At 44.5% G+C, this 25,517-nt stretch overlaps 1 protein-coding gene across 3 annotated transcripts in view; it reads right to left on the bottom strand.

Moving 5' to 3' along the window:
* Positions 1-4,027: 4,027 nt before the first annotated feature.
* RUSF1 (RUS family member 1) overlaps positions 4,028-25,517 on the bottom strand; it is a 55,881-nt gene continuing 34,391 nt past the window's right edge. For all 3 annotated transcript variants that reach the window (XM_068244133.1, XM_068244134.1, XM_068244135.1), the window contains exons 12-15: positions 25,438-25,508; positions 22,364-22,462; positions 14,026-14,097; positions 4,028-5,986 (exon numbers count right to left, since the gene is read on the bottom strand). In XM_068244133.1, the coding sequence (XP_068100234.1) occupies positions 5,898-5,986; positions 14,026-14,097; positions 22,364-22,462; positions 25,438-25,508 (331 nt within the window). In that variant the 3' untranslated portion in view covers positions 4,028-5,897. The remainder of the gene's footprint in view (positions 5,987-14,025; positions 14,098-22,363; positions 22,463-25,437; positions 25,509-25,517) is intronic.

Below are 25,517 nucleotides of genomic sequence, written 5' to 3'. Positions count from 1 at the left end.
ATGGTACACACAATGCAATTTTCTGACAGATTTACTGTCAAAAAATAATTATTTCCAACAAGTCCGATCTGATTTCCGATTGTTTTTTTTGAACGATTTTTCATAGACGTAAACGGAAAATGTTGGAAATAATCGATCTGATAGTAATCTGTCAGAAAATTGCATTGTGTCTACCTAGCATTAGTGACACAGTGCAGATAACACTGCGGAGAATGAGTGCCGTGTAGATGCGTCATTCAGGTATATCAGAGCAACATGTGCTACAGCTATGGTGCTGGTGCTGGGGGGAAAAGAAACAAGCTTGAAGGACACTTATACATCTGTGTGCCCCGTGCAGCTGTTATCCTTTTCCATGGTTTGTACCTCGTGTAGCTTGTATCCTGTTCTCCTGTCTTCTTTGATGTGTGTTTCTCAGGGAGTGCCCTGTGCAGCACTTGAAGAGGAACTGTCGCGAAAATCTTAAAATTTAAAACACATACAAATAAGAAGTACATTTCTCCCAGAGTAAAATGAGTCAGAAATTACTTTTCTCCTATGTTGCTGTCACTTACAGTAGGTAGTAGAAATCTGACAGAAGCGACAGGTTTTGGGCTAGTCCATCTCTACATAGGGGATTCTTAAAATGGCCTAAATTCTATATAAAGACATTCCCTGAAAAAGATTTATACAAAGATGCTGGCCAGCCTCCCTGCTCGCTGCACACTATTTTGGCAGTTGGACAGAGCAACTGCCATTCACGAAGTGCTTTTAAAAAGAAAACCCTGAGAACGCCCCTATGTGAAGATGGGCTAGTCCAAAATCTGTCGGTAATGACAGATTTCTACTACTTACTGTAAATGACAGCAACATAGGAGAAAAGTAATTTGTGGCTCATTTTACTCTGGGAGATATGTACTTCTTATTTGCATGTGTTTTAAATGTTAAGATTTTCGCGACAGTTCTTCTTTAAGGTGGCCATACATTCAGGTATTACACATACTGGCATGAAGTTACATTCGATTCCGCTGAACTTTAGAAGACACCTTTATGTAATTGGCAGAAGATGATAAGTCTGCCAGTTATATATGACTTATCTCAGTGAACTTTATCCAGACTCCTCACCTGATCTCTGGCCTTCCAGCATCAGCAACAAAGAAAACCCCATGACCTGCCCCAGCCTCCTCAGCATAACGGCTTCTATTTGTAGACACAGAAATGTTTATCTCCAGTAGTGGAGATGAGGAAGTCAGGTGGGAGAAAAGACAATGGAGCCCAAGCTGGTGTAGTATGCTAAGATAGTGAGCATACTGCAATACTAAGATAGTGAGCATACTGCAACACTAAGATAGTGAGCATACTGCAACACCAACAGGTTCCTTACTCAAGTCATTCAGGTTATTATTAGGCATCTACGGTATAGGCAAAAAAGGAAATCTTATCGGGTGCTCTCTCCAGTGAAAGACCTGCTATAGCCAGGCGTCTGACCCTGTCCAGGGTTATTGACTGGGACTGCAATACACTACAGTATAATCTTGCTATAGTAAACTCCAAGGGACCAGGAAAAGTGGTTTATTATATCAGAATTGGCCATATATTGTATATTTATACAGACGCATTTGCTGGGACCTGGGGACACAGTTTACTATATCAATAAAGAAGTTCTGTGCGCAATCCCACACAATCCACAATACAATCACAGTTGCTGCCGATCTGAATTGATGCTCCAATTTCAATTTTCACCAGTATACAAAATAGTCTATATTGATCAGCACAGATGTCACTCCACAAACACAGATATAACCTTCAGTATCCACCACCACACCGATAGTGAACGCACTCACCAGCTCCTCTGATCATAAGAAATGATCATATGCGCGTGTTCAAACAAATCTCTGTCCCTCTCGTCAGTAATGCATTCCACCTCTTCAAGTTCTCATTTGCATCATAAAACATATAAAAATGCCCCACATAGCGTAATACAGTTACCATTTATTTTCCACTTAAAATATGTAAAATACACTCACGTATTTACCATGTATGTCTATTATAGGCATACAGGTAAGCGCAGGTTTAGACGGCAGTGGACAAATGACAGCCGTTCACTCCACGCAATACCGCCGTCTCGCCAACATAGCTCCTCCCCAACCGGTTTCGTCCACGTGACTTTCTCAATATGTCAAAATCTTTTTGTAGTCATTCAAGATTAAAAACTTAGAATGTTTCACATGCACCCAAGAGTCAGTCTTCCTTTTGTATTTTTGCCAATAATTTTGCTGACATTGTGCATGTGAATAATTGAATTTACACTCTTTTAACATGATTTTGGTTTTTGGTCATTTGGCCTTGTAGTTTAGGTAGTTTGTTTCTGTCTTAGCCCCCTTCTAGAATTTTTTCCTATTTGCATCTGTAATGCCAGTGGCTCCGATACCTCCGTGGGTGGGACTTAAAGAAAACCTGAACTGAACATTAAAAGTCAAAATAAACATACACTAGTCATACTTACCTCCTGTGTAGTCTACTCCTCAATCTATTTTTCCTCTCCTGTGTCCTGTTTTTCCACTGTGATCAATGGAATTCTCCGTCCTCCATTTTGAAAATGGCTATTACCCCATAACAGCTTCCTGGTCAGCACACTGTTAAACTGTAACATCGCCCACTTGAGCCATAGGGAAACATGGACACATCAGTTCTCCTCTCAGCTGTAACTGACAGCAACTGATATATAACTGACATCAACTGATATATTTCAGTTCTGACAAAATGTTGTCAGAACTGGAAGGGATCACTGTAAGAAGAAAATGGTGAGCTTCTGAGAGGAACTGATGGCAAGGTAACTATGTAATGTTCATTTGAAGTTACCTCATGTGTTTATTTTAAATAATTTTACTCAGTACAGGTTCTCTTTAACCTCCTCGGCGTTCTATTGAGATCGCCAGGGAGGCTGCGGGAGGGTTTTTTTTTAATTAAAAAAAAACTATTTCATGCAGCCAACTGAAAGTTGGCTGCATGAAAGCCCACTAGAGGGCGCTCCGGAGGCGTTCTTCCGATCGCCTCCGGCGCCCATAATAAACAAGGAAGGCCGCAATGAGCGGCCTTCCTTGTTTTGCTTAGATCGTCGCCATGGCGACGAGCGGAGTGACGTCATGGACGTCAGCCGACGTCCTGACGTCAGCCGCCTCCGATCCAGCCCTTAGCGCTGGCCGGAACTTTTTGTTCCGGCTGCGCAGGGCTCAGGCGGCTAGGGGGGCCCTCTTTCGCCGCTGCTCGCGGCGAATCGCCGCAGAGCGGCGGCGATCAGGCAGCACACGCGGCTGGCAAAGTGCCGGCTGCGTGTGCTGCACTTTATTTGATAAAAATCGGCCCAGCAGGGCCTGAGCGGCAGCCTCCGGCGGTGATGGACGAGCTGAGCTCGTCCATACCGCTCAGGAGGTTAAAGAGGAACTCCAGTGAACATTTTACTATTGGCAGGTGACGTAGCTGCTGCATGGTTTTTGGCAGTTGGAAACAGCTGTAAACAGCTATTTCCCACAATACAGCAAGGTTCACAGACAGGAAACTGCCAGGAGTATGTACTTTTCTTGTGGGAGGGGTTTCTTGTGGGAGGGGTTTCACCACAATATCAGTCATACAGAGCCCCCTGATGCTCTGTTTGTGAAATGGAATAGATTGCTCATGTAAAAGGGGGCATCAGCTACAGATTGGGATAAAGTTCAATTCTTGGTCGGAGTTTCACTTTAACACACTATCCTCTCCAGTCTCCTTAGTTTTGCAGCAAGTAGGCCAGCTTAAAGAAAATAGTCTGTACTGCGCTTCACACACTACCAGGAGCTTCATTGCTAACTAAGGAACCGATACCCGGGAGTGCATACAATTCCATGGGAGGACAGCGACAATACTTTTATAGGTGATTGCAAAGTGGAAGTGGTAACGTTACATCCTCTTTTGTTATCAAATCGGATGGTCAATCTTCCGCCAACATTGGACAACCGTCTTCTAGATGTAGATTCCACCAATAGTCTCATGTATTCAATGACAATTCAGCACAATGTTTATTATATTGGAATGTTTTTATTATTGTGTCTCTGTTTACATGCAGACGGCGTGTTTGTTTTGATAACGGGAATGCCATGTCAAGGCTGAAAAGGAAATCTGCCAGATATGAAGAATAATTGGCACTTGGAATACAACACTGGGGTAGTGTTTATATTTGGCAAGCCCCATATAGTAATAAACAGAGAAGCAAGCAGTGAGCATTTGACAACAGTGTCCTGGTAGCCAACATATTAAATGTGACTTGTGTTTATTGGAAGTGATATGTGCAGCTGACTGTGTAAAGAAAGCAACACAGCATGGAGAAAAGTTTCTAGTTATTGAACAAGGTAGGGACTTTGTGGATATACTCTCTAGGTGGAAGGCGCCAGTAGCATTTGTGACCTGCAGATCTTCCTGTCTGGCTATATGAGGAACTTACAGTGGTGTGTACAGTATATGTCAAGTAGAGATGATCAATGAGATACAAATAGTTCTGAGTTGATGCAATATTATTCACATTTTACATGCAAACTGTACCAGTATTATCAGTAACTGATCCCCACAATACCATGTTCCCACTACAGTCTAGGACCAAGTTTGATGGGAAGACAATTTACCAGTAGGCTTTTGGGATCAGTGTTCTCCCCAGGCTCTTTTAGCCGGGTGCTCCACCCAGCTAGTTTTGGTGAGCACCTGGCTGTCATTGGCTCACTTCCTCCTCTGCTGTAAGCAGAGTTGTGCAGAGAAGTGCTGGCCCTGCATTATCTCATATTGCCCCACCCGGCTACTTTTTCATGCCACCCAGCTGGAAAAAATTTCTGGGGAGAATACTGCTGGATGTTGGATAAAAACAAATAACTGAGAGAACACCCATACAAATGTAAGAAGAATATGCAATGATGACAGAGCTTTAAGGAGGCCAAGGCCTAATTTGAGTTGCAGCACATTACAAACCTCGGTCCCTAAGCCTCTTTCCATCACCATGTCTGTAGAACTCAACTTAATTCCCGTGCTCTGTTTCCTCCGAGGCATCTAACTAGCAGCCATCCACCACAACTACAAGACTCTTCCCCGTAACTCTTCCAACACAGCTACATAACTCAGATTGGTCTTCACCATATTCAGAGAACTTCACTTTACCTTTGCACGACTCATCCCTGGTATTCCTCCACTGCACTACTAAAGGTTATTGCTGCTACTCCTCCATCTCATCTCAGCTTAGTACCTGCATTTCTAATATGTGCAGAACTCCACCACATCTATTCAACTCATCCTTGGGAATGCTCCACTATCATTTCATTTTGTAGTGTTCCTGCACCACATCTAAACAACCCATCCCTGGTGGTGTTCCTCTAACACATTTACAATCCTTGTCCATACATAACTCATCTCTCTTATGTCTCCACAACATTTACATACCCCAGACCTGCACAATTTATCCTAAATACTGCTCCACCAGAAGACTCCCTGGTGCTCCTCCACCATCTACATAATCCATCCCCTCAGCTTCTCCACCACACCTAGGCATCTCACCCTACTTCCTTCCCCCACTATTTTCTGTCACATCTAAAGTTCAGATTTGTCAAAAAATATCTCGAATTCTGGATCCCATGCGCTTCAGAACCCCACCACTAAACTTCTCCTCATTCCCCCAGACATTCCAGTAAAAGCACCACACAGCTCTCTCCATGTTCCCAGTTGGCCTAATCACTGGCCTTGTGTACAATGATACAGTTACATATAGTAATATCCAGTCTCTTTGCAATGATGCCACCTCTGTTGCGATGACAGTTATTTAGCTCTTCCAAATCCCATATAATTAGTATTTCTCGGAGCTGCAATGGCACAGAAACGTGAGGTCTGTATTGGTAACATCACTGCTCTTCTCAAAGTGCTTTACTGAAATCCCAGTTAGCTCTCCAGTCATCGGGATCCAGGAGATTACGGTCTGTTACCCAACCTAAAGCAGTAAGTTCTGCAAGAGAGAATGTGCAGGAATGGTGAATGATAGAAGATGGAAAGACCACAGTCTGGAGGTTGTAAACAGACATGGAAACATTTGTTTGTACTCCTCCACGGTAAAAAAAAGAGTAATTAAAACCGAAATGTAATCTAGTTGGCACCTACACAAAAATCAATCTTTGATTCAGCATCTACAATTCAACAGAACATTAAATCAAAATGAAAATGGCATGGGCAGAAATAATGGGACCTTTAAAAGACAACTGAAGCGAAAGGGATATGGAGGCTGCCATATTGATTTCCTTTTAACCACTTGAGGACCACAACCAGGCACTTTTTTTCCATTCAGACCACTGCAGCTTTCACGGTTTATTGCTCGCTCATACAACCTACCACCTAAATGAATTTTGGCTCCTTTTCTTGTCACTAATAAAGCTTTCTTTTGGTGCTATTTGATTGCTCCTGCGATTTTTACTTTTTATTATATTCAGCAAAAAAGACATGAATTTTGGCAAAAAAATGATTATTTTAACTTTCTGTGCTGACATTTTTCAAATAAAGTAAAATTTCTGTATACATGCAGCGCGAAAAATGTGGACAAACATGTTTTTGATAAAAAAAAACCCATTCAGTGTATATTTATTGGTTTGGGTAAAAGTTATAGCGTTTACAAACTATGGTGCAAAAGGTGAATTTTCCCATTTTCAAGCATCTATGACTTTTCTGACCCCCTGTCATGTTTCATGAGGGGCTAGAATTCCAGGATAGTATAAATACTCCCCAAATGACCCCATTTTGGAAAGAAGACATCCCAAAGTATTCACTGAGAGGCATAGTGAGTTCATAGAAGATATTATTTTTTTGTCACAAGTAAGCGGAAAATGACACTTTGTGACAAAAAAAAAAAAAAAAGTTTCCATTTCTGCTAACTTGCGACAAAAAAAAAATGAAATCTGCCACGGACTCACCATGCCCCTCTCTGAATACCTTGAAGTGTCTACTTTCCAAAATGGGGTCATTTGTGGGGTGTGTTCACTGTCCTGGCATTTTGGGGGGTGCTAAATTGTAAGCACCCCTGTAAAGCCTAAAGGTGCTCATTGGACTTTGGACCCCTTAGCGCAGTTAGGCTGCAAAAAAGTGCCACACATGTGGTATTGCCATACTCAGTAGAAGTACTATAATGTGTTTTGGGGTGTATTTTTACACATACCCATGCTGGGTGGGAGAAATATCTCTGTGAATGACAATGTTTTCATTTTTTTTACACACAATTGTCCATTTACAGAGTTATTTCTCCCACCCAGCATGGGTATGTGTAAAAATACACCACAAAACACATTATACTACTTCTCCTGAGTACGGCGATACCACATGTGTGGCACTTTTTTGCACCCTAACTGCGCTAAAGGGCCCAAAGTCCAATGAGTACCTTTAGGATTTCACAGGTCATTTTGCGACATTTGGTTTCAAGACTACTCCTCATGGTTTAGGGCCCCTAAAATGCCAGGGCAGTATAGGAACCCCACAAATGACCCCATTTTAGAAAGAAGACACCCCAAGGTATTCCGTTAGGAGTATGGTGAGTTCATAGAAGATTTTATTTTTTGTCACAAGCGGAACATGACACTTTGTGAAAAAAAAACAATTAAAATCAATTTCCGCTAACTTGTGACAAAAAAATAAAAACTTCTATGAACTCACCATACTCCTAACGGAATACCTTTGGGTGTCTTCTTTCTAAAATGGGGTCATTTGTGGGGTTCCTATACTGCCCTGGCATTTTAGGGGCCCTAAACCATGAGGAGTAGTCTGGAAATCAAATTCCGCAAAATGACCTGTGAAATCCTAAAGGTACTCATTGGACTTTGGGCCCTTTAGCGCAGTTAGGGTGCAAAAAAGTGCCACACATGTGGTATCGCCGTACTCTGGAGAAGTAGTACAATGTGTTTTGGGGTGTATTTTTACACATACCCATGCTGGGTGGGAGAAATAACTCTGTAAATGGACAATTGTGTGTAAAAAAATCAAAAGATTGTCATTTACAGAAGTATTTCTCCCACCCAGCATGGGTATGTGTAAAAATACACCCCAAAACACATTATACTACTTCTCCCGAGTACGGCAATACCACATGTGTGGCACTTTTTTGCACCCTAACTGCGCTAAAGGGCCCAAAGTCCAATGAGTACCTTTAGGATTTCACAGGTCATTTTTGTTTCAAGACTACTCCTCACGGTTTAGGGCCCCTAAAATGCCAGGGCAGTATAGGAACCCCACTAATGACCCCATTTTACAAAGAAGACACCCAAAGGTATTCCGTTAGGAGTATGGTGAGTTCATAGAAGATTTTATTTTTTGCCACAAGTTAGCGGAAATTGATTTGAATTGTTTTTCTTCACAAAGTGTCATATTCCGCTAACTTGTGACAAAAAATAAAATCTTCTATGACCTCGCCATACACCTAATGGAATACCTTTGGTTGTCTCCTTTCTAGAATGGGGTCATTTGTGGGGTTCCTATACTGCCCTGGCATTTTAGGGGCCCTGAACCGTGAGGAGTAGTCTTGAAACCAAATGTCGCAAAATGACCTGTGAAATCCTAAAGGTACTCATTGGACTTTGGGCCCCTTAGCGCACTTAGGGTGTAAAAAAGTGCCACACATGTGGTACCGCCGTACTCAGGAGAAGAAGTATAATGTGTTTTGGGGTGTATTTTTACACATACCCATGCTGGGTGGTAGAAATATCTCTGTACATGACAATTGTTTGATTTTTTTTTACACACAATTGTCCATTTACAGAGAGATTTCTCCCACCCAGCATGGGTATGTGTAAAAATACACCCCAAAACACATTATACTACTTCTCCTGAGTACGGCGATACCACGTGTGACACTTTTTTTTGCAGCCTAGGTGCGCTAAGGGGCCCAACGTCCTATTCACAGGTCATTTTGAGGCATTTGTTTTCTAGACTACTCCTCACGGTTTAGGGCCCCTAAAATGCCAGGGCAGTATAGGAACCCCACAAGTGACCCCATTTTAGAAAGAAGACACCCCAAGGTATTCCATTAGGTGTATGGCGAGGTCATAGAAGATTTTACTTTTAGTCACAAGTTAGTGAAAAATGACACTTTGTGAAAAAAAAACCAATAAAAATCAATTTCCGCTAACTTTTGACAAAAAATAAAATATTCTATGAACTCGTCATACACCTAACAGAATACCTTGGGGTGTCTTTTTTCTAAAATGGGGTCACTTGTGGGGTTCCTATACCGCCCTGGCATTTTACGGGCCCAAAACCGTGAGGAGTCTGGAAACCAAATGTCTCAAAATGACTGTTCAGGGGTATAAGCATCTGCAAATTTTGATGACAGGTGGTCTATGAGGGGCCGAATTTTGTGGAACCGGTCATAAGCAGGGTGGCCTTTTAGATGACAGGTTGTATTGGGCCTGATCTGATGGATAGGAGTGCTAGGGGGGTGACAGGAGGTGATTGATGGGTGTCTCAGGGGGTGATTAGAGGGGAAAATAGATGCACTCAATGCACTGGGGAGGTGATCGGAAGGGGGTCTGAGGGGGATCTGAGGGTTTGGCCGAGTGATCAGGAGCCCACACGGGGCAAATTAGGGCCTGATCTGATGGGTAGGTGTGCTAGGGGGTGACAGGTAGTGACAGGAGGTGATTGATGGGTGTCTCAAGGTGTGATTAGTGGGGGGAATAGATGCAAGTAATGCAATGGCGAGGTGATCAGGGCTGGGGTCTGAGGGTGTGGGCGGGTGATTGGGTGCCCTAGGGGCAGATGGGGGTCTAATCTGATGGGTAGCAGTGACAGGGGGTGATTGATGGGTAATTAGTGGGTGTTTAGAGGAGAGAACAGATGCAATGCACTTGGGAGGTGATCTGACTGCGGGTCTGCAGGCGATCGGATGGTGTGGGTGGGTGATCAGATTGCCCGCAAGGGGCAGGTTAGGGACTGATTGATGGGTGGCAGTGACAGGGGGTGATTGATGGGTGGCAATGACAGGGGCTGATTGATGGGTGGCAATGACAGGGGGTGATTGATGGGTGATAGGTGATTGGCAGGTGATTGACAGGTGATCAGTGGGTTATTTCAGGGGAGAACAGATGTAATTAATGCACTGGTGAAATGATAAGGGGGGGTCAGAGGGCAATCTGAGCGTGTTGGCGGGTGATTGGGTGCCCGCAAGGGGCAGATTAGGGTCTGATCTGATAGGTAACAGTGACAGGTGGTGATAGGTAGTGATTGATGGGTGATTAGTGTGTGTTTAGAGGAGAGAATAGATGTAAACAATGGATTTGGGAGGTGATCTGATGTCGGATCTGCGGGCGATCTATTGGTGTGGGTGGGTGATCAGATTGCCCGCAAGGGGCAGGTTAGGGGCTGATTGATGGGTGGCAGTGACAGGGGGTGATTTGATGGGTGATAGGTGATTGGCAGGTGATTGACAGGTGATCAGTGGGTTATTACAGGGAAGAACAGATGTAATTAATGCACTGGCGAATTGATAAGGGGGGGGGTCTGAGGGCAATCTGAGCGTGTGGGCGGGTGATTGGGTGCCCGCAAGGGGCAGATTAGGGTCTGATCTGATAGGTAACAGTGACAGGTGGTGATAGGGGGTGATTGATGGGTGATTAGTGTGTGTTTAGAGGAGAGAATAGATGTAAACAATGGATTTGGGAGGTGATCTGATGTCGGATCTGCGGGCGATCTATTGGTGTGGGTGAGGGATCAGATTGCCCGCAAGGGGCAGGTTAGGGGCTGATTGATGGGTGGCAGTGACAGGGGGTGACAGGGGGTGATTGATGGGTGATAGGTGATTGACAGGTGATCAGTGGGTTATTACAGGGAAGAACAGAGGTAATTAATGCACTGGCGAATTGATAAGGGGGGGTCAGAGGGCAATCTGAGCGTGTTGGCGGGTGATTGGGTGCCCGCAAGGGGCAGATTAGGGTCTGATCTGATAGGTAAAAGTGACAGGTGGTGATAGGGGGTGATTGATGGGTAATTAGTGGGTGTTTAGAGGAGAGAATAGATGTAAACAATGGATTTGGGAGGTGATCTGATATCGGATCTGCGGGCGATCTATTGGTGTGGGTGGGTGATCAGATTGCCCGCAAGGGGCAGGTTAGGGGCTGATTGTTGGGTGGCAGTGACAGGGGGTGATTGATGGGTGATTGACAGGTGATTGACAGGTTATCAGGGGGGATAGATGCATACAGTACACAGGGGGGGGGGTCTGGGGGGGTCCTGGGGAGAATCTGAGGGGTGGGGGGGTGATCAGGAGGGGGCAGGGGGCAGGGGGGGGGATAAAAAAAAAATAGCGTTGACAGATAGTGACAGGGAGTGATTGATGGGTTATTAGGGGGGTGATTGGGTGCAAACAGGGGTCTGGGGGGTGGGCAGGGGGGGGTCTGAGGGGTGCTGTTGGCGATCAGTGGGCGGGGGGGGGGGGGCAGATCAGTGTGTTTGGGTGCAGACTAGGGTGGCTGCAGCCTGCCCTGGTGGTCCCTCGGACACTGGGACCACCAGGGCAGGAGGCAGCCTGTATAATACACTTTGTATACATTACAAAGTGTATTATACACTTTGTAGCGGCGATCGCGGGGTTAACATCCCACCGGCGCTTCCGTATGGCCGGCGGGATGTTACGGCGGGTGGGCGGAGCCAGTTGCCGGGGGAAGCGCGCGTCATCAATGACGCGATCGCTCCCCCGGCATAGGAAAAGGACGCAACGCCCTAAGGCGTATTGCGGTCCTTAAGGCATCCACTTTGCCGCCGCCCATGGGCTGTGGGCGGTCGGCAAGTGGTTAAACAATACCAGTTGCACAATTATCCTGCTGATCCTCTGCCTCTAATACTTTTAGCCACAGACCCTGAACAAGGATGCAGCAAATCAGGTGTTTCTGACATTATTATCAGATCTGACAAAATTATCTGCATGCTTGTTTCTGGTGTTATTCAGGACACTACTGAAGCCAAATAGACCAGCAGTGCTTGCGGGCAACTGGTATTGTTTAAAAGGAAATAAATATGGCAGCCTCCATATAACTCTCACTTCAGTTGTCCTTTAAAAGTATATTGTACCTGACCCGAGGCAAAGCTACCTAACGTAAGCACAGAGGTACATTTATGTTTATACACATACCTCTGTGCATTGTCCGTTCTTCTCCTTGAAAAAAATCACTCCTTAGAAAAAATGACTTTCGACTAAACTCAAATTTTCATACAGTTAGCAGGAAGTGGTGGCTATTGTTCAAGTCCATGTGCTCAGTGGTAGAGTGGTAGAGTGGTTGCCAAACCAAAGCAAACTTTGGGTCAAGTGCAAGGAGGCTGAACACTGTAAAGAGCCTGGAGGTGTCAGGAGGGCCTTTCCATCATCTAAGCTAGGAAGAAGGAGGAGCCGCAAACCAGAGTGGGATGGATAAAAGCCAGTATTCTTTCAATCCCCACATGAAGACATAGACAACCACAGGATCAAACTGACACGTATCGGGCTCAGAATACACCCTTAGTCATAAAAAGTCAGGAAACTATGACTAAGGGCGTAATCTGAGCCCGATACCCGTTAGTTTGATCCTGTGGTTGTCTATATCTTCATGTGGGGATTGTCCTAAATAAAGAATACCAGCTTTTATCTACCCCACTTTGGTTTTGCGGATCCCCTTTTTTCCTGATGTTTGATGTGGCTTGGCTGACCTGATCCTGCACCAGTGGGTATGTGCCTATGGGAGTATTAGAGCTTTTGGACTTCCCCATGCTCATCTAAATAAGTAGCCCTTTTTTCCCCTTAGGTATACTTTAACCACTTGAGGACTGTGGTGTTAAACCCCCCTAGTGACCAGGCTATTTTTTACTAAAATGGCCACTGCAGCTTTAAGGCCAAGCTGCAGGGCCATACAACTCAGCACACAAGTGATCCCCCCCCTCTCCTTTTCTCCCCATCAACAGAGCTCTCTGTTGGTGGGGTCTGTTTGCTCTACAGTTTTTTTGTTTTTTTTTTTCTAATTTTTTTTTTATTATTTTTTTAATAAATGTTGCTTTTTTTAAATTTACTTATTGTGCCCTGCTCCCTCTCTTCCTCCCCCCGCCAGCCAATCCGCGCGCTCTCCTGCTAGCCCCATAGAAGGCCGTTCACACCAATCGGTGTGGAGCGGTCCTGGGGCTTCCGCCGCGTCCACGCCAATTGCCATGGATCGATCGGCAAGTACTTAAAGTACTTGATTGTTAGGGTATCAAAATGTCTGTATACCTATAATAGCCTCAATTCACTAGTTTGGTAAAATTATTTGGCTCTTTAAAAAACACATTTGGTATCTTAAGCTCTTTTCACTAAGTCACTAAGGTTTCCTGCATGCGGCAGAAGTTTGGTAACACACCGCAAAAAAATCACTTCAATTAACTAAGCTCTGCTGGGTAATTCACATCAACTGTGGAGTGTCAGGCAGGGAGCTGTGAGCCTTCTCGTAAGTGGTGTGCATAGAGTCCGGGGTTTTTTCTGTGCAGTGCATCCCCATCATCTCTTTAGATGTGCTGCAGCCACTAGAGGGAGCTCTGCAGTGTGGCACTCCCTATTGGCTGTCTGCTACGTCTGTTAATACCACTGCATGGTGAATGTGAGTTACTGGCTGGGTAGAGCTGGAGGTAAATACAGAACATTTTTACTTGATTGACTGAATGTGTTACACTTTGTGAATTGCAATTTCCTCAAATTTCTTGAGGTATTTACTGCATAAGTCTGTAATTTACCTCACTAGTCGGTAATGTTACTTTTCAGTGCAGTAATAGGTTTAGTGAATTGGCATTTGGCAAGGTGATCAGTAAAATCAGCTGTTTTGTGCATTACTGAATGCAGTAATGCTTAGTGAATTGAGGCCTATGAGCTATACGACAGAGCTTCATATTACAGGTTTCCAAAGAACATTATTTCAGCCTACAAGCTATCGCCAGCACATGTGAGGGTCAGGTGACCTATGACAGGAGTGAGATATTCGCAAGACACAGAAGACATGTTATAGGAACACATTTTAGTACCTTGGCAGAAGGCTGGGAAAAAGCGGTCCACTTGTCTGTGGGTTTCTTCTAGAATGTGGAAGCGGTGAGGATCTGAAAGGTGTGTGTGATAGAACACTGTTAATAAAATTATGACTACCAGACACATTGATAGAAGGTGTGTAGTGGATGCTGCCGTATCGCTCTTGGGAAACCCTACAACTAAGTACTGTGTTGAAGGGTGAGCAGTGCACCTTAAAGAGAGAGTCTGAAGCCTACAAAAAAAAACCTGTTTTTACTTGACAGTCCTCTTTAGCAATAAAGCCATAGCTGAAAAGCTGCACCCCCACGGCGGAGCGCCTAATTAATACCCCCAAAACCTAGGGGCAAAATTCCATGACTTTCCAGGTCGTGGATTTTGCTGCCCGGGGAGGCAGATCTTTGAGCTGTAGCTCTGCCTCCAGTCCAATCAATCGGCGCTGATCACCGCCTCTCCCCGCCCCTCTCAGTCAAAGAAGACTGAGAGGGGCGGGAGGCGGAGGATATCTGCGCAGATTGAGGCGGGTAGAAGCAGAGCTACTGCGCAGAGCTCTGCCTCTTCCAGGAAGGAACCCTGGAATTTGCCCCAGGGATTTCAGGGGTATTAATTGACCGTTCAGCCGCGGGGATGTATATATATATATATATATATATATATATATATATATATATATATATATATATATATATATATATATATACATACACACACACACACACACACACACACACACACACGCACACACACACACACACAGTGGGTTGCAAAAGTATTCTGCCCCCTTGAAGTTTTCCACATTTTGTCACATTACTGCCGCAAACATGCATCAATTTTATTGGAATTCCAGGTGAAAGACCAATATAAAGTGGTGTACATGTGAGAAGTGGATCGAACATCATACATCATTAGAAATATTTTTTACAAATAAATAGCTGCAAAGTGGGGTGTGCGTAATTATTCAGCCCCCTGAGTCAATACTTTGTAGAACCACTTTTTGCTGCAATTACAGCTGCCAGTCTTTTAGGGTATGTCTCTACCAGCTTTGCACATCTAGAGACTGAAATCCTTGCCCATTCTTCTTTGCAAAACTGCTCCAGCTCAGTCAGATTAGATGGACAGCGTTTGTGAACAGCAGTTTTCAGATCTTGCCACAGATTCTCGATTGGATTTATATCTGGACTTTGACTGGGCCATTCTAACACATAGATATGTTTTGCTTTAAACCATTCCATTGTTGCCCTGGCTTTATGTTGAGGGTCATTGTCCTGCTGGAAGGTGAACCTCCGCCCCAGTCTCAAGTCTTTTGCAGTCTCCAAGAGGTTTTCTTCCAAGTTTGCCCTGTATTTGTCTCCATCCATCTTCCCATCAACTCTGACCAGCTTCCCTGCCCCTGCTGAAGAGATGCATCCCCCGAGCATGATGCTGCCACCACCATATCTGACAGTGGGGATGGTGTGTTCAGAGTGATGTGCAGTGTTAGTTTTCCACCACACATAGCGTTTTGCATTTTGGTCAAAAAGTTCCATTTTGACCAAGTGGGATTTATTCCCGATAGAGAGGGGCGTGACAACACTATTCGAACATTGGATCTGGTCCAGTTTGCCCGGTCGAGGGATATTTCATGTATGCTTCTATCTACGGATGCAGAGAAGGCCTTCGACCGGGTAGACTGGACGTGGATTAACGAGGTCCTCGGCCATATTGGCCTGGGCCCCAAGATGTTACGTGGTATATCCGCCCTCTACTCTAGGCCATCGGCACGTGTTAGGACTAACGGGGTCCTCTCCAACCCCTTTCAAATATCTAATGGTACCCGGCAAGGATGCCCCCTTTCCCCGCTCATTTTTGCATTGTCACTGGAACCACTCCTGTGCCATATTAGAGAAAACCCAGATATAAACGGGATAACAATTTCCCCAAAAGTACAAAAAGTGGCCGCATACGCGGACGACTTGCTCTTTTACATCACGAACCCTTTGATTACCTTACCTAACTTATTGTCTGAATTTAAAAATTATGGAGACCTAAGTCTCTTCAAAGTCAACTATGATAAATGTGAAGCTCTAAATATATCCCTTCCGCAGGGATTACAATCGCACTTGGCGACTCAATTTCCCTTTAGATGGTCCTCCACCCATATCAATTATCTAGGTACGAAAATTACCCCAGACATAAAAGATGTTTTTCAAATGAATTTCCCACCCATACTTGAGACCCTAAAGGCAGACCTGACTAGATGGAACTGTCCACACTTTTCCTGGATGGGCAGAATTGCGATTCTAAAAATGAACATTATGCCCAGGCTTTTATATCTATTCCAGACCCTGCCAGTACAAGTCCCTAACTCCTTTCTGAAATCTGCTCAAACGATTTTTGGTAAATTCATTTGGAAGGGGAAACCCCCTAGGCTCAAGAGACTCATCCTACATAGACCTAAACAAATGGGTGGGCTAGCGGCACCTGACATTAAAAAATACTACTATGCAGCAGTGCTTACCAGAATAGTAGACTGGCACAGACATCATACTACTAAACAATGGGTCGATATTGAGCATCACATTTCAAAGTACCCCCCTACTAAGCTGCCCTGGTCCTCTCCCACCCCACAACGTGACTGGACGGACTCACACTTAATATATAATACCCTCAGAGTGCTCTCTGCCACTAGGCACAAGGAGGACATCTCACCATGGCCTCCCCCCAGAATACCTCTATTTGACAACCCTGCATTTGAGTTGGGCTGTCATGCTAACCACTTTAGCAATTGGAAACTGGCTGGTATTATCTTTGCTGATAATCTTTGGAGTCAGGGGAATTGGCTAACAATTGAGGACTTGAGAAATAGATCCGGAGTGTACACCCTAGACTGGCTGGGTCTGGCGCAGCTCCGTTCTCTGTGTAGAGCGCTGGGGATCTCGCCGGGTCTCTCTAGATCAAAATCTGCCTTCGAACTACTATGTGGATCAGTAGGCCCATCTCGGAAGACTCTATCAACAGTGTATTCCTTACTGATTGGCCAGCCACTTGGCTCACTTTCATATTTTAACAAATGGGAAAGAGACCTTCGGTGTACGTTCTCAGACGCTCAGAGAGCCAGGATGTGCATACTCACCCAGAAATCCTCGATAACGGTTAAGCTACAGGAAATCAATTTTAAGATCCTGTCACAGTGGTACCTTACTCCACAGAAATTACATATTATCTTTCCAAATAGAGACCCTCAATGCTGGAGGGGCTGTTCCTCAGTAGGTTCCCTATTACATCTGCTATGGGAATGTCCCCTGCTTGTCCCCTTTTGGAGGAAAATAGAACACCTAATTAGGGAAACGACAGACAGAGAGGTCCTCTTTACACCACAATTCTTCCTCCTCCACTGCAATAACTGGAGTTTAAGGGCTTGCAAAAATTCTATAGTAAAACATATCTTAAATGCAGCTAAGCTACTCATAGTACGTAAATGGGGAACTCCTATCATACCTACCTTAAAGGAACTAGATAAGGAGCTATGCCACACTAGTGGGATGGAAAACACAATAATGACCCTTCAAAACCGAACTGAACAATATGCCAAGACGTGGAGATTTTGGAACTATTATAGAGAATCTGAGGAGTTCAAACTTCTCTTGCTGTAGTCTTTAGCGTTTCAGGTGGCGACCGCCCTTCTCTTTAGCCCTCTAGCGTTGATTAATTGACAACTGCATATACCTTAAAATTGAAACAGTGTCGGATGCTCCACAACTAGACCCTACGAGTTCAATCCTTTCGTTATCTTTCTTCTCTTCATTATCTCTTCCTGTCTTCTTCCTTTCAGAGCTATGGTATAGCTCTGTTCCTTTTCTCTTCCTTCTATAAATTCATTCTGGTGTGCTGCCATGTTGATAGATACTTGAGGTGTTATCTAAAGCTATACACTGAATATATCTCGCTTAGGGGAGCTGTCTTATAATATATGGAATTTAACATTGCTATATGCCAACGCGATATAAGAAGACATTCAATGGTTACCGCCCCTAACAGACTCTATTTTGACACTCATTCCTGATACTTCAGCACCCTGTTGGACTTGACAGGCCCTAACAGTGAGATTTCATCCCACAAGGTTGTATATACCCCCCTTAGTCTATGTGTACAATATCTTGTATGACTATATGATGACACTATTATCTGATTGTATATATGTATTCATATGACGGCACGATGTTCTCTTCTTCTTTGTTGTGTATAAAAACCTTTGTACAAATAAAAGTATTTGAAAAAAAAAAAAAGTTCCATTTTGGTCTCATCTGACCAGAGCACCTTCTTCCACATGGTTGCTGTGACCCCCACATGGCTTGTGGCAAACTGCAAACGGGACTTCTTATGCTTTCTGTTAACAATGCCTTTCTTCTTGACACTCTTCCATAAAGGCCAACTTTGTACAGTGCATGACTAATAGTTGTCCTATGGACAGATTCCCCCACCTGAGCTGTAGATCTCTGCAGCTCGTCCAGAGTCACCATGGGCCTCTTGACTGCATTTCTGATCAGCGCTCTCCTTGTTCGGCCTGTGAGTTTAGGTGGATGGCCTTGTCTTGGTAGGTTTACAGTTGTGCCATACTCCTTCCATTTCTGAAAAATCGCTTGAACAGTGCTCCGTGGGATGTTTAATGCTTTAAATGTCTCAATAACTTTATCCCTGACCTGTCTTGTGTGTTCTTTGGACTTCATGGTGTTGTTGCTCCCAATATTCTCTTAGACAACCTCTGAGGCCCTCACAGAGCAGCTGTATTTGTACTGACATTAGATTACACACAGGTGCACTCTATTTAGTCATTAGCACTCATCAGGCAATGTCTATAGGCAACTGACTGCATTCAGATCAAAGGGGGCCGAATAGTTATGCACACACCACTTTGCAGTTATTTATTTTAAAAAAATGTTTGGAATCATGTATGATTTTCGTTCCACTTCTCATGTGTACACCACTTTGTGTTGGTCTTTCATGTGGAATTCCAATAAAATTGATTCATGTTTGTGGCAGTAATATGACAAAATGTGGAAAACTTCAAGGGGGCCTGAATACTTTTTCCACATTTTGTCACATTACTGCCACAAACATGAATCAATTTTATTGGAATTCCACATGAAAGACCAATACAAAGTGGTGTACACGTGAGAAGTGGAACGACAATCATACATGATTCCAAACATTTTTTACAAATAAGTAAATGCAAAATGGGGTGTGCGTAATTATTCAGCCCCCTGAGTCAATACTTTGTAGAACCACCTTTTGCTGCAATTACAGCTGCCAGTCTTTTAGGGTATGTCTCCTTCACTGTACAAGATTTCCTAGAAAGGTAGGGAAGTGACTGTAACTGACTAACTGTACAGGAAAGTCTTGTACAGTTAAAGTCATTAACGGTGTTACCTAAACAATGGCAATTTACAAGCACAAGCAGTAAACTATAAAACAGGAAACCCTTGTGTGTATTCTTGTGCTTATTCATAAAAACCTGGACATATTAGGGAATGAGCAGAGGCGGGTGTGTTCTTCAATATACACCTTTGCCCCCCAAAGGAAACATGCCCGTCCTAAGCAAAGGCCACACCTATTCACATTCACACCTCACTGTAACGATTGAGGAATTATTTCCGTGGTCAGCGCACAGGACGCGGGCCGACACTGCGGAAATCCTCAACAAGCGTGTAATTTGTCAGAACCCAGCTCGGGTGCGATGCACCTGTAGAGGGCAATTCCCACCAGCAGATGGAGCTGTGGAGTGCAGATGAACACAGCCTCTGCACGGCCACAGATGCCAGATGGGAATTGGACGAGTTGAAGCAATGCAGGGCAAGATAGCCCTTAACCTATTTTGGTTCCTGGACATAGAAACTACGTCCAGGAACCATGCGCGCTACCGCGTGGTCCCGTGGCCGATCGCGCGTGTGCACGCGCACTCCCAGCCACGGATCCGGTAGCCACGGAATCAATGTATCGGGCTATGGTGCCCGATCACTGATTCCTCTCCCCTGCTGAAAAAGCGACAGCTTCTCTCGGAAGCTGTGCTTTTTCTGGCTGTTGCCTCCCCTCTGCGTCACTCTAAGCGTGTGTTACGCTTAGAGTGACGTCATGTAAACAAACTCATGGCCGCCATCTTGTGGCCAAAAAGTAAAACTACAATTAAAAGTAAAAAAAATTTAAAACAACACACAATTACATTATAAAACTATATTTTACATCCCACCCTCCCAAAAATACCCAAATAAAATGTTTAAAATAAAAAAAAAAAAATACCATTACAATAAAAAAAAAAACATGTAAATATTTACCTAAGGGTCTAAACTTTTTAAATATCAATGTAAAGATGAAATATTTCTATATTTTTTTTTATTTTAAACTTGTAAATAGTGATAGATGCAAAATGGAAAAAATGCACCTTTATTTCCAAATAAAATATTGTCACCATACATTGTGATAGGGACATAATTTTAACGGTGTAATAACCGGGACATATGGGCAAATACAATACGTGAGTTTTAATTATGGAGGCATGTATTATTTTAAAACTATAATGGCTGAAAACTGAGAAATAATGATTTTTTCCGGTTTTTTCTTCTTCTTCCTGTTAAAATGCATTTACAGTAAAGTGGCTCTTAGCAAAATGTACCCCCCAAAGAAAGCCTAATTGGTGGCGGAAAAAACAAGATATAGATCAGTTCATTGTGATAAGTAGTGATAAAGTTATAGGCTAATGAATGGGAGGTGAACATTTCTCAAGTGAAAACGACGGACCGCGAATGGGTTAAAGAGAGAGAGAGCACAGAGACAGAATGTATGTGTGTCCACCAATCTAGTCGCCACCCAGCGACGGTGAAAACACAACAACGGAAACGAAGTGGGAACGCAATCCCAAGTGTAGCGATTGCCAATAGTGACACAAGACCGAGCAGGACAGGGCACGAGAGTAGCAAGAAAGGCACAGCAAGCAACAACAATCAGAACATCAAAGAAAATAACAAACGCTAGCTAAACGCGAACACCGCACTCATTCGCAACAGCAAACACATTAAAGACACGATCACCGCGCGTTAGGTGCCCAGTGATAAGCGTGCCACCCTAACTAACCAATGAAACACAAACATGAAATAGAGAATGCGAACGCTTGCTAAACGGTTACCTCACCGAGCCTACAGCAAGCGTTCGTACCAGACAAGACAGAGAGATGGGGCTACCAGTAGCAACCGCTGCTCTGGTTAGCACCCCTAAGGCAGAACACAGAAGGAAGCACTGCCACTACCACTAGGGCTAATGCAATCCAGACAGATGGAGCAGCCAGTAGCAACCGCAGCTCTGGCCTACACTCCCAGACAGACAGAACGATTTCCTGTTGACCGCCGCTGGCGACAAGACAATCGAGACAGAGAGACAGAACAAGGCAATACAGATAATACAACCTGACTGCACTAGAAGGGATGCCTAGTGCAGTCCCCAGGAATTACTGTAAGATAATCTTAGCAAACAATAGCAAGGCTGATACTCCAGGAGAGTTTAGCAGGAACAAACCATCATGACCAGCAAGGAATTCTGGGAAGAAATGGTTTTTATACTGCAAGCCATCAGAGGAAACAGCTAAGCAATTTGCATGACAAGTGTATGCAAATTCCTCAGCAGCAGAGCAACTCTGAAACTTGCAAAGGGAAGACAGGTCTCTTTTCCAGAGACCTGTAGCCTTCAAACCTAAAGAATGGTCAAACAGCTGTCTGCACTGTCTGCCCGTGCAGACAGCTGAGCAGATCATTACACTCACTAGTGGACATCAAGCCTCCCCACATGCCCACTACGTGGTGTAGTGGGCATGTGGGGAGGCTTGATGTCCACTAGTCCACTAGGAGATGTGGTATCTCCTCACATGTCCAGCCAACTAGAGTAGACCACACCTACTCACATGCCCACCTCACCAGAGAACACCACACCTCCTCAAATACATAGCTAACTAGAGTGAGCCACACCTATTCACGTGTCCACCTCACCAGATGTGACCACACTTCCTTACATGTTTAGCTCACTACAAAAAGGGTCAAACGTCCTTGCATAATCTCAATGGAGACCACACAGGTCATGTGCACAGCTTACCAGAGGAGGCCACATCTCCTCATGTACACCGCTCACCAAATGAGGTAAATGGGATGGTTGTGCATGAGTGAGGAATCGACAAGGCTAACAGACTGTATGATGGGGTTTCATTAACTGGAGCGACTATGAGAGGAACTAGCAAGAATCTGACCACAGTGGGGGAACTTCATGAGCAGTGAAATCTGCAGTGACGCTTAAGAGGTTAGAAGTTTAGTCAGAGAAACCCACCTGAGCTTTTGGTCCTCCTGTATAGAATCTCTGCATGGACCACAGCCTTGATGGTGTCCACAGAGCGGGCTTGTTCATGGAACACCACTGCAAGCTGGCCTGAAGAGAACAGCAAGTACATATTAGGAGCATGTATATCATACAATCTCAAGAAACAAGGTACTAAAAGCAACCGTGACCAAGGATTAAACTTCATCCCAATCAGTAGCCGAACCCCCTTTCCTATGAGCACTCTTTACCTTTTTCTCGAATAGCTCATCAGAGGGGGGGGGGGGGGGGGGGGAGCGGATGGTCATGATGGCTGATATTGTGGCGAAACCCTTCCCATGGTGTGAAGGGAATTTTTCCCTTTTGGGGCTAATTGGACCATGCCTTGTAAGGGTTTTTTTCGCCTTCCTCTGGATCAACAGGGATATGTGAGGGAGCAAGCTGGTGTTGTACTTTATACTGGTTGAACTCGATGGACGTATGTCTTTTTTCAACCAAAATAACTATGTAACTATGTCAGCACCTAGGTCATGACATTACACTGTGGGAGCCTTGTTGCATTGTGGGAAATAACAGCTGTTTCCAAATGCCAAGCAACCATCTCTAATAGCCACATATGCTACCCTAACCAAACCATTATTCAACTAGTAAACTGATCCTTGCATGGATTAACCACAAACTAACTAACTAGTCCTAACTCACCCGAATAACTTCTCACCACCACCTCCCACAAGCTGCTTTTAATAATGTGTTACTAAGTATCTCGGAAAAGCTACCCAAGCTCGTGCCTGAGCAATAGCACGAAAAAAGCCAAGCCCAAGCAACTCCTGTACTACTGCGCAGGCACAGCCGTGTTGTGCCTGCATAGGGCGGGCACGCTCCTGTCAACAAGCCCTTGTCCCAGCGCTGGAACTGCAAGGTGGAGGCAAAGGGGATGGGGGAAGCCTCAGTATTATCCAGAGGCATCCTTCTACTAAGGTGAGTATCTAACTTTTTTTAAGTTTCCTTTAACTGCTTGCCGACCGCGTCACGCCGATGGGCGTGGCCGCGGCGGCAGCCCCAGGACCGCCTAATGCCGATCGGCGTTAAGTCCTGGGGCAGCAGTTTGCAGGAGATCGTGCGCAGGCTGCGCGTGCATCTCCTGCTTGAAGGGCAGAGTGCCTTCAGTCTCCGAGCGGCGATCGCCGTTCAGGAAACTGTTGCACGACGAAACCGCTGTGTTTACATCAGTACAGCGCTGCGATCAGCAGCATCGCCGTACTGGGGACAGCTGTGTGACACGGCTGTCCCCCTGGGGGACTTAGAAGCGATCGGCGGTGATGGGATAAAGCCTATCACAGCCGATCGCTGTGATAGGCTGGCGGGGGGAGGGAGGGAAAGTCTTTAAAGAAATAGGATTTTTTTATTAAAAAAAAAAATAAACAAAAATATTTGTAAAAAAAATAAATAAATAAACACTGGGGGAGCGATCAGACCCCACCAACAGAAAGCTCTGTTGGTACGGAGAAAAGGGGGGGGGGGGGGGGGGGGGGAAATCACTTGTGTGCAGTGTTGTGCGGCCCTGCAGCTTGGCCTTAAAGCTGCAGTGGTCAATTTTACAGAAAATGGCCTGGTCACTAAGGGGGTTTAACACTGCAGTCCTCAAGAGGTTAAAGTGAACCTCCAGACTAATAATCTATTTAGCAGCACTGAAAAGGTTTGGTGTTTCTTTAACAGTTTCACAGCATCAGAACTTTGTTTTTCTTACCCAAGCCTCATTTTTAGCTGCGCAGAAGAAAGCTTTCCCTGATGCTCTGCAAAGCATGATGGGATTTCTGATATTGTTGTTCTCCTTCTGCCATTTTGGCACAAATTTGTTTTTTTTATTTTGATTTTGAGATTTGAAGCTTAGTGCGCGCAGCAGGGAGGGGTGATCAGGACACAGGACAGTTGGAACTGTGTCTCACGCTCCCTGTCACCTCCTTTCAACCAAAAAGATGGCTGCCCCAATGAAAAAGATGGCTGCCCCCATGAAATCACAAACCTTTGCCCTATTTATTTTAATTAACATAACTAATGTAACTTAATGACAGTATGTTTGATTAGGCTGAAGTTCCCCTTCAAAGCGGAATATAACCCAGCATTAGTGTTGGGCCGAACAGTTCGCCTGGCGAACCTCTCTGGGCCTCTTACTACTTCCGGGTCGCAATGACCCGGAGTAGTACACCTGCGCTGCCCGGCGGAGTGCGTCCTAGATCGCGCTCCTGTTGCCGGGCACTCTCTGCGCATGAGCGTGACGTCACTCATGACGTCACGCACATGCGCAGAGAGTGCCCGGCAACGGAAGCGCGATCTAGGACGCGCTCCGCCGGGCAGCGCAGGCGTAGTACTCCGGGTCATTGCGACCCGGAAGTAGTAAGAGGCCCATGGATTTAGAGATGTTCGCTGGCGAACGGTTAGGGAACCGTTCGCCACATCTCTACCCAGCATTTCATCTTTGCTCTAAAACATTATTTACAGCATATCATATGTAACCACCAATTTTTTTATTTTTTTTTACTAGACCAGCATTCGAAGGGTTACACAGAGCTTGAAAGTTCAGTGCAGTGAAATGTGGACACATTGGAAGTTGTAGATTATGTTATCTTGTGTTTACTTAATTGTATCAAGTGAGGAATGTGACACATTCTCTGACTGTGGAGAAGCAGCTCAACACAGACAGAGTCAAGGCATGTCTGCCTTCAATACATAATGAATAAAACCAGTTATTAATAAAATACAAAGTCAGCTCACAAAGCAAAAAACTGTACTTTTGGGAGCCTATAATTTCTAAATGAATACGAATACTTATGCACAAATGCAAATATGATAACCGTATGGCATATAAGTAGGAAAACATGTTTTTATTGAATATTTTGTCGGGGTTTTAAACCGCTTTATTGCAAATTGCATGCAGTCACTTGCTCAGTTCCAAGCTGAATGCATCTGATTGGCTAATTTGCATGCTGCATACAATCTGCATTAAGATGTCAAGCAAGGCAGAATTATTAGCTTCTCATTGGCCATCTCTAATGGCTGCAGGGGATATAGGAAATAGAAAACTTTACCGGTATCAGTTCTCCAGCCCAGCAAATAAGGAGAATGGTTCCCTTTCTTCAACAGTTCCAGCTGAAAACCGCTACAAGAC

Source organism: Hyperolius riggenbachi, chromosome 7 (assembly GCF_040937935.1).
Source record: "Hyperolius riggenbachi isolate aHypRig1 chromosome 7, aHypRig1.pri, whole genome shotgun sequence".
In the NCBI taxonomy this organism is placed as follows: Eukaryota; Metazoa; Chordata; class Amphibia; order Anura; family Hyperoliidae; genus Hyperolius; species Hyperolius riggenbachi.
The sequence above is the reverse complement of the archived record's forward strand: the minus strand, read 5'-3'. Positions and strand labels throughout refer to the sequence as shown.